The sequence below is a fragment of the Echinops telfairi genome, unplaced genomic scaffold (genome assembly GCF_000313985.2).
Source record: "Echinops telfairi isolate 266 unplaced genomic scaffold, ASM31398v2 ScPeMD7_8;HRSCAF=38, whole genome shotgun sequence".
Classification (NCBI taxonomy): Eukaryota; Metazoa; Chordata; class Mammalia; order Afrosoricida; family Tenrecidae; genus Echinops; species Echinops telfairi.
Window position 1 is genome coordinate 2037494 of NW_022103905.1, and position 14391 is coordinate 2051884.

Below are 14391 nucleotides of genomic sequence, written 5' to 3' on the forward strand. Positions count from 1 at the left end.
CTGTCTGGGTCCCTGCCTCTCCCTTCCGGCCTCCTCAGCTTTGTTCTGGGAAAATGGTGCCCTTTGGGTCTGCTAGCTGGCTGTGGTGCATACATTCCAGATGGGCATTATTCCTGCTATGTGGTCCCGAGGCTGCTTCTGGGAGAGGCTTTAGTTCCACATTAGAGGGGTCACGGAGGGTGAAATCCGGGGAGTTCTTCTAGTCTCTCTCAGACCAGTGAGTCTTGTCTTTTTTTTCCTCTGAATTTGGATTTTGTTCTGTATTTTTTCTCCCATGCCAACCAGGACTTTCTATCATGCCTCTGGCCAGAGTGGTCATTAGTGATTGCCGGGCCTCATCTGGTTCTTCTGGTCTCAGGCTACGGAAGGCTGTGGCTCATGTGGACCATTAGGAATGGCTGTCCCAGGCTAAGCATTGGGCTAACTGAAAAGTTGGTGGTTCAAACCCACCAGCTACAGCTTTGGCTAATTACTTCCTTGAATCTTTGTTTGTATATATATATATTTCCCTTTCACTCTCCTTTGCTCCGGGAAGGAAAAGACCAATAGTTAGCTCCTAGATGGCCACTTGTAAGCTTTGAGAAGACACAGTAACATCACTTTCAGGCTCTGCAGCTCCTGGGGAGCTGCTACGATTCGTAGGCTTTCCACAACATGGTCTTGGATGACTCCTCTCTTCTCTCTCACACTTTGGAAAGAAAGTTTGGTCAGAGCTGCCTGGAACTTGTCTCCCAAGACTGGACACACCTTGTAATGTTCTATCACTAATCCAGCCAGGAGGTGGCAGTATTTCGGAAGCTGACCACATAATTCATGAACACAGCTCCCCGGAGATAACATCTCAACCCCTCTTTGGGCTCCAAGAGGCTCGGAGACACTTGTCTTCCTGCCTGGGTATGTTCTCCAAGTCTAACCCAGCTCCCTTCAAGGCACAAGGCCAGGGGCGGGGAGCATCCAGCCCTCCACCTCTCTACGGCCTGGGAAATGGTCAACACCAGCTAACACCACACACCTCCCTAAGGAGAAGCAGTTCCAGGGATCACCTAATGGTTAGTTATTTCAATGTTTGACCAGGATGGCCTGAAAATGAGGTGATAAATACGTAAATGACCCTTCTCAGCAAAAAGATTCCCCACCCTTGCAAACAGTGAGGCTGGAGAAGCTGCTGCGAGACTGGGTGTTACTGAGGACCTGGCCCAGGAGAGATTTGAAATCTCAGGTAGAACCTTGAGTAGTTAAGTGAAGATAGTGGAAAACGTGCTGTTTTGGTGGGGGTTCTGGCAAGAATGGCTAGGTTTGGGGATCCATTCATGGAAGAACTCAGAAATTGAGTTTGGTCACAGATTCAGAAACATAACTGTTTCCACGCTAGAAACAGAAAAAAACAGCAGCCTTCAGAAATGGTGCTGGAGGCGATGGAAATACAGGGAGGCTGCTGTCATTTCCGTTAGACCTTTGCCCCGAGCTGGGAAGGCTGGAGTAAGCAGGGCACTGTCCGCTAACACCTTCCTCTCTGCTGCGGAGACCCAAGGGACTCTGTCCTTCCCGAGCTGCTCTCTGGTCCTACAGGCAAGAGAGTTTCCATCTCCAGATTCTCTCTCCAGGTTCCTCTAACTAGCTAACCCTGGGCTGTGCTCACAGGGAAAGGGAAGATGCTGACAGTAGAAAATAAACGTTTTCTTGGCCTTGCCTGGATGAGAAGTATTGAACAGGCAAGACATGTGACCATATCTAAGACTCTCCTAAGTTGCTTCCCCCTTCGGAGAAGAGAGAAGATGCTGAGGCTGGTATTTTGGGGGTCCATTCAATTCCTCCTTGATTCTAGTGTCAATTACATAATGACTATTAAGTAGTTCAGAAAGTCTCCCTCCAAGATCACGTGTGGAGTGGAGACCTAGGTCAGTAGGAGATCAATTCTGCTGGCCAGTGTCCCCTCGCGGGCAGCGGGGTGTCTGTGCACTGGAAAGAGGGTTGGTGCCCACATAGGGCAGAATAATTCTGCATTCTCTAGGACCCGCAGGAGGAGAAGCTGGTGACAATCTGGTGACAACAGGGGTCACTGTAGACACTATAGGACATACTTTGTCTTGTCTCCTGTTTAAAAGACAGCTTGGTAAAGTATAAATCAGGACGTTCTATTTTAGAGAGGCCCAAGAAGTCTAGTGAAACACACTTTGTGCAGCAAAACCCCAGTTTTCCAAGGGGCCATTTCTTTGCCTCCTAATGCTTTATCACCATGTTCTTAATCAAAAATTGAACACACAAAAAAACCCCAACCGAACCAACACAGTGAAAGACTCAGATGCTTGACAACATCTTTTAGTAGGTGAAGTTCTTTCCTTTGGCCCAAACCTGCCTTCCCCTTACCAGTCTAGCTCTCACCCTCCTCCCGAGCTCCTGAGTTCCCGGCCTGTCACCACGACCCCATTGGCAGCGATACATCTGGAGGCACTGCCATCAGCCTCAGCTTAGCAGCAGACCCCTCCTTGGAAAGCTGGGAAGCGGATTCTATTGTCTCCAAGCCTCTCCAGGGGTGGGGCCTGGTGCTTACAAAGAGTCTATTTTGATTGTAGTTGGACCGCTATGAAGCTAGGATATGCCAGGACTTCCCAGGACTCTCGATGACTTTATAAGGGTGGTTGGGGTATGTTAGGTGCCCGTGGGTTTCTTCTGACCGGAGCCTTCTTCTGAAAAGGCCCACTAGACATTGCCCAGGTAGATCCCCAGACAGGCTCCTTGAAACACCCCCCCCCAGAGCTTGTCTGTACCTCCAGAGAGGCAGGCACTCAGGGAGGGCCCTGAGTTTTACAAAGAAGCCAAGCCTTGCCATCTCTTAGCTCCTTTCTAAGGGCATCCGTGTGCCGGCTCACCATTCCTTTGAAAGTCGCCTTAGTGACTTGGGTTCTGATAAGGACAGTCCCCGTGGCCTGCGTCCACTTACTTGTAGAAGGCTTGGTTCTCAATCCCACATTTCCAGAGATGCTTGCAGGCTTCTGGAGTTGGAGCAAAATATGTGAGAATAATTTTCTTTTCCTACAAAAGATTTCACATAGGAACCGTTGAGTGTGGACAGAGAAATGATGGGTGAAGCAGACCAGGATGCTGTCCCCTGAACTGTGGAGGGCTTCCCAACAGATGGGGCAGGGGTTGCCCAGCAGCTGGCCAGTTGGAAGAGAAGGTCTGCAAAGCCCACTGGGCAGAGCTCAGCTCAGCAGTAAATTCCCGCCTGGGAAGTCCAACCAGAGTCGCTCTGAGTGGGAACAGACTGAACTGAGAGCCCTTGGTTCTCCCACTTGGGGGTTCACATGGAGTCAAAGCCTCTTACTCTGATTGCGATTCCTGGAGGCAGAGGCCTCTCAAATGGAACCTTTGGGTGTCACCAGCATCCCGGAGGAAGCCAGTCTGGAGTTTCAGGGCCCCGCCACCCCGCCACCCCTCACCTCCAAGTCTTGATCTTGGTCGTGATGCAGCATGCAGAGCTGAGCTCCACCCAAGTCGCCCAGGCTCACCCCGGCCCTCCGGAAGCGTCCCGTGCCCCCGCTCTCCCCGAGGAGAAGGAAGCCGTTACTCACCTCTTTCTGACTTACGTGTAAATAGAAAGTCTTCCCTTCAAATTTCAGCTTGGTCACCTCATTCCTAGAAGCACAAAGAGAGAGCGCCTGTCAGCTGGTGGTGAGTGGCCTGTCCACAGCTCAGTCCTGTAGATGCACAGCCCACCCGGACTGGAGGGGGCTCCAGGCACAGACACAACTTTAGCCAAAGTCAGGACTGAAACAAGACAGCTACGCAGTGGCCTTGGAGAGCAGTCGCTGGGGCAGTTCAAGCCCCCAGTGTCCTCCTCCACCGCAGTATAATAATGGGGGGGGGGGATGCGCAGGAGGATGGGAGTGGCATTGACAGTGGCTGCCAAAGGGAAACCCTACATGGGAAGTGAGTCTAGGTAGAGTGTCCACGGTCATTTCAGGGTTCATGACACAGGTGCATTATCTGGATGGGCCTGGCAAACGGAAAATGCCACAGGTAGCTAATGAGGCCAGAGTTCAAGGTACAGCAAAGAATGGAAAACAACGCAACCCGGTGCTGAGGGAGCTGCCTTTCAGGTGACGGTGCCACTGGATGGAAAATGCAACTGAATGCAGACAAATGTCAGACAGTCTTGGGGAGGGGGCGGGGCAACAGACCAAGAGAGAGAACAGATTACATGGAAGAGTCATGCAGCGTACTGACCGGGAAAGGGGCTTAGGGGGGTTTGTAGAAAAATCCTTGAAGCCACCAGCCCAGTGAATGGCTGCAGTAAAAGAGGCAAACAGGAGACTGGGGTGCGTCACCCGTGGGACAGACACAAATCAGAAGTCACATGGTTACTGGACACGGCCCGGCTTAGACCTCACCTGCACATACTGCTCTCGGCCTGGGTTACATTTGCGAAGTGGAAACATTTACCAGGGTCTCAGGCAGATCTCCGTGAGAGCCAGAAAACTAGGCCTCAGCACCGGCCATGCCTCACTCCCCCCCGACCCCCCTCTGCCCAACACAGCTGCCCTCTGAAGCCCCAAGGCCCTGTCCACCTCAGTGAGATGGGAGTCCTTGTTTTTCTACCCAACGGAGACCCTGTCCTGGCCCAGGGAGTCTGATCATGCATGTCTGCCTCTGTTTGGCTTCTTCCTCTTGGTAGTCTAGGGAGGTTTACTCAATTTCCTAGGAAGCAGCAGAAAGACAGGGAGAACCACGTGCCCAATTTACCGATGGACAAAACTCAGGGGCAAGCAGGACCTCGCTTGCTTTCTGTGGTCCCGGCGATCATACTGGGTCAGGAGGAGAGTTTACAATGTCTGACGACCAGTTCTGAGCTAATGTGCACCTCCTGGTCTGCCCTGCCCTGCCCGATTCCCTCTCAAGTAATCACATACACACACACACTCTCTCTCTCTCTCTCTCTCTCTCTCTCTCTCTCTCTCTCTCGCTCTCCCTCACACACACACCCAGGATACAAAGACACATCAATTGATTAATAGAGAGACAAGCACAGGTCATCTAGGCTTCAACCAGCAAGAGAGGAAAATAAGGGATTGGAGTTGTCCTGAGAGTAAGGTTAGGTCCACCTCCATGATCAAATGCTGAGCCACGGGGACAAGGAGACTTCCCAGCGAAGCAGTCCTCGGAGGGAAGCCACAGAAGGAGCAGGGTCTGGGAGGACCTGGTGCAAATCATAACTTAACAGGTATGTTAACAGGTGTGTCCTGGTTGTTTGCTGCTGAACATACCCCTGCCAGGGGCCTTTAAGAAGGTGGCCCCGGATTTGGCCCTCTATGATGCATCAAGGGCTCCATGTGTGTCCAGGCTGCAAGCATTACTCAGCAGGACAATGGTGGCCTGACCCCACACATGAGCTTTTCGTGGAAAGGATTTTGTTGGGCAGGAAAACCAACCCCTCACCATCTTTCTTCCGGGAGATCCATGAAGTGGGCCAACTTCAGAAAGCTTGGGAAATGGAGGTGTAGGGTATACACTGGTTGCTCCAGTGCACACGGTTGCTTGCGTGGGACCTGGTCCTGCCGGGTCTGAAGAGCCGCTTCACTAGTGCTTAGAGGTCGGTCGTCATCATGCTGTTCTTCCCCAGAGCAGTACGGGGTGGGAAGGTGCTGTCTGTCCACAGACTCAGCAGAGGAGGAAGGAGACCCTGTAGCTCTACGAGGAGCAGGAGCTCGCCAAGAGGTGATGCTGTTCTCAGGTCCCCCAATTCCCAATCAGAGCAGGCAAAGGAACCAAGACCTGGCGCAGGGCTCGCCACCAAGGCTTTCTTGGGCCCAGAGCAGTCACGGGAGCTGCTGGACAGCACGGACTGCGCAGCCCAAGGCCCAAGAAGGTACAGAAGTCACTGGACCTTGGGAGACTTTGCAAAATTTGAGGATGAAGTTGAAGGATGCGTGTGAGGGCCAGCAAAAGTCTCTAAGATAGGCCAACACCCATCAACAGATGAGAGTCTTTGCTGCCTCCTCGCTCTCAGGAGCCAGGCAGCAGGACAGACCCTCACAAGACAAAGGCCAAATAGGGGAAGGGTCGCTGCAGCCAGTGACGCCTGAATGGCAGAAGTAAGGGGGCAGGGCATCTGATCCCTAGAGCCCGAGGACCTTAATCCCTACCGAGGGATAAAGGAGGGAGATGGCAGCATCTCAGTTCTTGTAGAGAGAATGTTTGCAGTGGGCGACTTAGCTCTATGCCAAGAGTCATTGCATGTGGTGAGCCTGTACCTGGTTAGGAGCACAGAGATGCCCCAGAACAGCCAACTCAATAGGGCCGGCTATGCCCTCAGGGGTGATGGTCCTGAGACTCGGTTATTAGGGGGAGCTTAGCTTCCCCGGCATTGGATCCAGCCTCAGATCTCTTATCTTCCCTTGCAGGCAAGCCTCTATCAATCCCCCTCCTCTCTCAGGAACAGCCCTGGGCAAGAATAAGGGCCATCACCGAGAGAAAGGCCTGCCGTCCCTGGTCACCATGCTCAGTGCAGAACCCTAACTGCCCGATCCCACACAAAGTTCATGGGGACCGTGGCCCCTCCCCACTGGGGAAGGCCTAATGAGCCTATTTTGGAAACGGAGATACTCACCATTTAATGAAGTGGACCCTCTTATTTCCTTGCAGAACAACAAACCCGAAAGGAGTGAAGGCCAGGAATGCGGCGTTTCCTGACACGTCCTGCAACACAGAAAGACTCCTCCTCAGGGCGATGCAGGCCGAGGGGAGAGGAGGAGAAGCACTGGGGTGCAGTACTTGGCGGTAGGTCACAGAGTGGGGTGTCGGGACTACGGTGTGTGTAACTCCAGGCCAGTGACTCCCCCTTCCCAAGCCTCAGTGCCATTATGGCTACGTTGTAGATTATGATACCAACCTTAGACGGGTGGTCAGAAACGTTGGAATAGAATGGCAATTCTGCATCCTGGTTGCTGGTGGGATTACAAGCCACTTGGAAAAAAATCACCCGTGCCTTAAGCTGTCTGACATAGAGCTACTTGAGGACTCAGCAGTTCTCACCCTAGGGGGCCACCCATGGGGAACCAGAGTGTGCATCCACACAACACTGGCACATGACTCTTGGGAGCAGCATTGTCCTCATTGCCCAGGGCACAAAGAGCCCAGAGGTCTACCAGCTGATGATGGGGAAAAAAACCAAAAACGTAGAATAGCCACAGAGCCACACGGGGCAACATCATTTGGCAACTGAAATGGATGAAATATTGACGGATGGCCCAATGTGGATGAATCTCACAGCACTTTTGCACCAGTGATCAGATGGCATGCCTGACCCCATGCCTATGAATACCCAGACTGGCACATGGGCAGTGGCCAGAGGTAGATAGATCCGAGGCTGCCAGGGCCGGGGGTAAGTGGGACCCGGGGAGTGACTGCCACGTGCAGGTCTCTTTTTGGGGTGATGAAGATGTTCTAAAATTAGTTAAGGATGATTGCTACCCAACTCTGTAAATGCACTAATATCCATACGCTCCATGAGTGGGTGTGGCCATGACATAATCTATCAACTTGCGAAGGGGTGGAGTCTAGCTTATCAATCAGGTCATAGCCAATAAGGCCTCTGTGTAGGCGTGGTCTTCTCCTGAGGATTCTGGGAACTCCTATCTTCCTCCCTGGAGGTGGAACATACACTCTGCCTGTTAGACATTCCTGCTGACAAAGCCACATGGAGCTACACTGATGGGGCCAGAGGCCTGGAACTGGAGAAGCCACATGGAGACCCACACCAGCGCTGAGATGCTTCCACTGCCACTGGATCCACAAGACTTTCCATCCACTGGCCTGTGATCTTCCTGTGCTCAGTTTCATTGTATGTGTTGCATGAATCTGAAGAGGAATTTACAGACTGGTACCAGACATATGGGCTAATATCATACTTATGGACATGACCTGGACTGCTGGGATGTTTTCTTAAAATACAATTACTCTTTGATATAAAGTTCTCTATTACACACATATGAGTGTCTGTGAATTTGTTTCTCTAGTCAACTCGGACTAACACAGTGGGTGGGTTTATGGTATGTGAGTTATGTCTGAATAAGAGGTTATCTAACGAGAGAGAGAAAAGATGACATTTACTATTGCCTTGAAGGTCCTAGACCCCTAGGCTCCCTTACGCACGTTCAGTTGAAGAAACAGTCAGAAGCAACTGGTCCAGTGAACAGTGGTCACCAGCCCTGCAGTGCCCAAGAAGACCTCCTGGTCACCTGTCATGATTAGCTTATAAGCTCTAGGCTAAGCAAAGTGGGGGAGGAGGCGGAGGCCACTGTTCCCTCAGAGGGGAACGCGCTCCCTGAGGACCAGGCCTGGGCTGGGCAGAGAAGCTGGGTTGAGGGTTAGGCTCCCTGTGGCAGGCTCCCTTAGTGGCCTCTACCAGGCCCCACAGAAGATGACAGAGGAAGAGTGTGTTAAGGTGGCCAGATGATGCCAGGCCACTGGTCAAATGTCCTCCCAGGATAGTTGTCGGGGCCACCTCTCACCTGGCATGAGGCACTCAAGGGGGTCCCCTGGCTGTGGGCCCAGGCCAGCCTGGGCTTAGCTCTCCTGTTGTCAGAGTTTGCCTCCCATGCTGATCTTTAGCTTGACCAGGCCCAGGAGGAGCAGGGCCTCTTAAGCCTCGCCTGGAGGAAAGACACAGTTTGGCCTTGAGACTGTCTCTCAGAGTCAGGGCTCCCACTGTGCGTATCTGGGCCCAAGGAAAAGACTCAGTATACGTCTTGCAACATCTCGATGAATAGGTTTTTCTTATTGTTCTTTCCGTGGGTCTGTCAGGACCCAGACACTTGGCTGGAAGCCAATGTCATTCAACCCATAGGCATGGCACAAAGCTGTTTAAAAATAACCTGAATGGAGAGACTGCCAAGCCAGAGGGCTGGGTTTCCTCTCGCCTGTCATCGGTGCTTAGTGGTGGTTATTAATATCTGAGCACCAGGCACTGAACACAAATACTGTTCCTGCCAGGAAGCACAGGGCTGAGCTGGCAGACTTGGCTGAGTCAGGGGGAAGGCAGGGTGGTCTCGTGGGGGGACAGTAGGGAGTGAGGGCTCTGCTCTCCCTTAGATGGGGGGCAGGGGCACTTCTCGAGGCCTCTTGCTCCCTGTGCAGACAGTCAGTCCCAAGGAGGTGCGGCGCCTAGGCTCACAGAACCGAGACTCGAAGGTAGAGGCCTTATCACGAAGGTCTGGGACAGAGCGGACCAGCGGGGACCATTTATCAGATGAAAGCCTGACACAGGGAGGTGGGTCTGGGGACCAGTGAGTCAGCAGTGTGGGGAGAATACATGTGATCAAGGAGGGGAGAAGGCCCAGGCGGCATGGGGGTGGGCACTGTGAGACGGAGGGAAGGAAGGACAGACATCAAGGGTCAGGTCTGCAGGAGGACTGTGGCCTTGAGGGAATGAGGAGAGAAGTGGGCAGGGGAAGCAGAGGGCAGGCCAGGAGGGCCGACTCAGGAACAAAGTGGACGGAGCAGCACGGCGCCTGCGCGATCGTCACAGTGGGATGGGCTCTGGGCTCAGACCATTCAGGTCTGGTGCTGGCTCTGACTTCCTTGTGTGTGCCACCTTGGCCGAGTCCCTTAATCCCTCTGCACTACGGACTGAGTCCTCATGGTGAAATTCGCGTGGAAAGAGCTTCTCTTGCATAGTTGTTGTGCCAACACATGCGGGTGTACATGTCCTCAAAACCTAGGAGGTACAGATGTTCTAGTACGTTGTCGCTTGCCTTGAAGTCAATCCCAACTCAGAGCAGCCCTGTCCAACCGCGGAGATCGCCCCAGTAGGGCCTCCTGGCTGGCATCTTGATGGGGGGTAGGATGCTTGGCGTTTTCTCGCCTGCAGAGCTGCTACTAAAGCAGCCGAGTTTGTTGAACTGAATACCAAAAACCCTGCAAAAACAAAAACAAAAAAACCCCTGCCACCGGACTGCTGTTTTTTTCTGCTGTTGATTTACATTTGACCAGTTAGAAAATGCAGGGCTGGCAAGCGGGGGCAGGAGAGGGGCAGGCACTCACTGCCATGGGAAGGGGGTTTGGGAGTCACGTGAAACGGAGTGAGCAGAAGGGGAGGGGTCAGAGGCAGCAGGGATGCAGTTAGGAGCCTTCCAGAAGAGCCCATCCCAGTGACAGGCCTTCCTCCTGCTGGAGCACAGGGACACAGCTGGCCCAGGGTGGCAGTGGTGTGCAGATTCCTCAGGAAGGCCACTGTTAGAGGGGCCACAGCCCACCCACCCCAGCCCAGGATGGCTGATTTGGAAGTGGGTGCAACCGGGGAGCCCTCGCTGTGTGGTGGTTACGGCTGGGCTGGGATCTGCATGGTCCAAAGTTCGAAACCCTGCAGCTCCTCGGGAGGAAGACTGGGCTTTTTGCTCCCATCAACAGCCCCGGTCCCGGGAACTCGCTATGAGTCAGCATTTGTGGGATAGCCTCAGCAAAGCCACTTTGTATTTAAAAGTCATACAAGAGGGGGTGGGGTGGGTGATAGCTCCCGGAAATGACTCAAATGCTTGGAATATCAAAACGTAGTAACAGTTGTTTAAGCACCAAGGGGCTAGAGGACGTGATGACCAGAAACGTACAGATAAGGTCCCCGGAATGTTCAGGGCATTGTGATCAGAAACTTACAGATAAAGTTCCCAAAAGGTTCAGCTAAAGGCTAACCGCCAGGTCTGCTTCTGTTCCTGCTTGCTTGCACAGCTGCAAAGCCCACTTGTTTACCCCACCCTATAAAAACCCAAGTCTGTGAGCGATCGGGACCACTCCCTCCCTCCTCAGAGAGCTGGTCCCTCTGCAGGTTCTTCTTCTCCTTTCTGTCCCCTGTCATAAACTGCTTTGCTTCTGACCAGGAACTGAGTTCTTGTCCGGTTCATGTCCAACACAGTGACTGATGGCAGGGAGGGTGAGCAAGACCCACATCAGAAACCATCGCAATTCTGTGGCTCGGCCACAAACGGAAAGGTTAGCAGTTCAGACCCACCGAGTGAGAAAGAAAAGACCTGGCCGTCTATAGCCAAGAAACCCAAGGGACCAGACCTCCTTTGTCATATGGGGTCACTTTGAGTCAGAATGGATTCGAGGATACCTCAAAACCACAACAAAGGACCCACATCCTCCCAATACGTGATCATAGGGCCTCGAACAACCTCACTCCCAGCTCGTGTCTGAAGTAAGCAGCTCTCTAATCTTTCCTGCTTCAAATGCCACAGACACGGATGCAGGAGGCTGCAAGGCTCCCCCAGGTAAGCGTCCAGAAGGGACGGGGCCAGCTGGACCATTCACTCCTTGCCTACAAGGCTCTGCACACTGTGACGAGCGGGACTTGGCTTGGTGAGAAATCTCACATCTGTACTGGCAGGAAAACACAGACGGGCAGCCACACTGACACGCTCTCTGGAATGTTCCCAGCTCCCTCTAACATGCCATTCTCATTGTGAGCCTGCCCTTGGGATTTGTGTGCAAATAACAAGCCTGTGACCAGAAGGGAAAGAAATGAGGACGAGGAACGAAGTGACCCAGACGCCAGTAACCGGTTCTCAGCTCTTCCTCCTGTAACAGGCTGCAGTCTGTCTTTTCTCCCGACCCAGTGAACTCAGCACCCGCGGGACAAAGGCTATGGGGCATCTGCGGGGTGGGCTAAAAACATGGGTCTCGACAGCGGAGATCACCATCCAAGGCTCTGGCTCACGGTGATGGTTGTGAGTTCAAATGAAAATAATAATAATAAAAAGTTTGAAATGTTCCATTCTTCTAGAAAAAAGCTTCAGTCTTAGTTTAGGGCCCAACACTTGTTTGCTCTGTGACTTACGACAATTTCTATAATGCCTTACTGTCGGGACATGCCCAAAGGTGCTTTTTTGGGAGGGAATGGATTTGCACTGAGGATTCACAGATCCACTTGGAATCCGTCACCAAACGGTATCTGTTCACCCTCAGTTCATCACTGTCCACCAAAAAGGTCTCTGGAGATCACAGCACCGACGGGTCCTTGAAAGTAGGGGACCCTGACCACCTTTGCCCAGTCCCCAGAGGTTCCACCTCTGGTTACAGATGAAGTCAGCTCCTGTCTGCTGCCCTCCAGAGGACACCCTGGATGAGACGGACTCAGGAGCATGGCATTCACGGTGGCCAGGCCTCTTGGGATCACCGAGCCCCCTCTCTGGGCAGGCCTTCCATGAGTTCAGTTGGGATGGATGAGTCTCTTCTTGTTCAAAAGGCTTGGGAGAGAAGAGCTCACATGTTCTCCCAGACAACTGTGTCCAAGCCCGGAAGTGCTCCTAGTCGGACACCTTTACATCAACACGAATCATGGAAGCCACGCAGTTTCCATGGACTTAAACATGGCCACCAGAAGCAGGGGTGGACTCGAGCACACATTCCCGATTAGAGGCCTGGAGGCACAGGGTGGCTCCGAAATGGGGATTCTCGGCAGGAGTTTGCATCAGACTGGCCTTGGTCTCGTTCTTTGTGTTGATTGTGAATCGGATACCCTCCTGCCCAGCACAGCCACTGGGCCCAGCGGAGGATGAAGGGGAGCCCTCACCGAGCTTCTGGCCTGTTTCAGTGGCTGGGGGCCACTGAGCTAGATGGGAGGGGAGCTCATCTAGAGAGGTGGCCAGGCGGCTGGATTGGAGAGTCTGACTTTAAGGAGAAAGCACAAACATGGTGATATTTTGTGGATGGCTGACCTCACTTAGATATGGCTGACATCAGCTTTCCTCCGGGTCTGTGCAGAACAAATATAAAGGTGCTGGAGAAGGAATTATGATTTTAAAAAATCATTTTATTGGGGGCTCGTATAACTTTTACCACAATCCATCCATCCATCCGTGGTGCCAAGCACATTTGTCCAGTTGTTGCCATCATCATTTTCAAAACATTTTCTTTCTGCTTGAGCCCTTGGTAGCAACTTCTCATTTTTGCCCCTCCCTCCTTCATGAACCCTTGATACTTTATAAATTATTATTTTTTCATGTCTTACACTGACTGATGTCTCCCTTCACCCACGTTTCTGTTGTCCATCCCCCCAGGAGGGGGTTGGGGTTGTGATTTTGTACCCAATGATTCTGGTCACCTTTGTAGGCCTTTTGTCCTCTCTGGGGGACAAACGGCCGTGCCTCCTGCTTTGTTCCCAAGTACACATTGCCCCTCCAGGAGGAAGCCTATGCCCCAGGATGGAAAGGGCACAGCACCAGGGCCAGGTGGAGTGGGCTGAGTTCCTTGTGCCCGTGCTAGTCAGTGCTTGGGAGGCTCAGCATTTTCGTGTTCCAATGGGGCTGAGAAGATCATCGTGGCCCAGTTGTTGCATGCATTAAGTGAGATCACGTGAGTGTGTGCCTGGCACGGGCCAGTTCTCAGGCAGCTGCATCACGCTCAGGCTGAGGCCAGGCTGGCTGACTGGGACAGGCTGGACTAGTCCACGAACCCTGAGAAGGCAACCAGATTGGCCAGGCCCAGGGGAGGACTGAGTGCAGTCACGGACGGGGCCGGCAGGAGACTCAGGGCAAGTGGCCACTATTGGGGCCACCTGGATGGAACACGCTGTGCCTGGAGAGGTGTCAGGACTGGGAACAAATGCAAAAGTGGGTGGCAAGCCCTTAGCTTCATTCTCCTCTCCCAGCTGCTGCCAGCTGGACTGGCTGGGCTCAAGGTGAAGGGAACAGGGACTTAACACGGCCTGTTTAGCGATGCATGGTTTTGTGACGCCTACAGAGTGAGTGGGTGGGGTTATGCAAATAAGGGGCCTATGGCTCATTCATGGACAGAATTGCGCAGCTGGCTGATAATGCAAATGAGGTGCGTGACACCCATGTGGGGGAGGGACCATGAAAAAAAAAGTGTATGGAACCCTAACAAAGTTCAATGTTGCCATCCCTCAAGGCTCAGAAGGAGCCCTCCCAGATGCAGGAAAGGGGGAGCTCACGAGAGTGCAGAAAGAAGAATTGGGAAGGGAGTGCATTATTTGGACCCAGGGTCCTGGTCAGATGAGGGGGTGGGGGAGAGGGAGCTGTAGCACTGGAGGCTGGGAGGGGGCGAGAAGCAGAAGTGGCACCTAGTGGTGGTGCAGTGGGTTACGAAGCGGGCCGCTGAACTCTGGGGTTAGCAGTTTGAAACCATGGGAGAAAGATGAGGCTTTCCACTCCTGTCAAGAGCTAGTCTCGAAAGCCCATGGGGCAGTTCTGGGCCTGTCCTACAGGGTCGCTGTGAGCAGGGTTGCCTCCCTGGCAGCGAGTTGTTTTTCTTTTGGGTGGACATAAGGAGCAAGAAAGCTGACAGCCTTTGAACTAAAGAGCGTTGTCACCTTTGATCTAGCAGGGCACAGGCCAGGCTCACGTGGGGCCAAGAGTTGAGAGAGGAAGCCTGAGTCGG

The 14391-nt window shown here is 52.9% G+C and overlaps 1 protein-coding gene across 1 annotated transcript in view; it reads right to left on the reverse strand.

Moving 5' to 3' along the window:
• The window catches only part of FRMD5 (FERM domain containing 5), a 348700-nt gene that overhangs the window by 10792 nt on the left and 323517 nt on the right, over positions 1 to 14391 (reverse strand). The window contains 3 exon segments of the mRNA XM_030884528.2: positions 2942 to 3033; positions 3573 to 3636; positions 6608 to 6696. Of these exon segments, the coding sequence (XP_030740388.2) occupies positions 2942 to 3033; positions 3573 to 3636; positions 6608 to 6696 (245 nt within the window).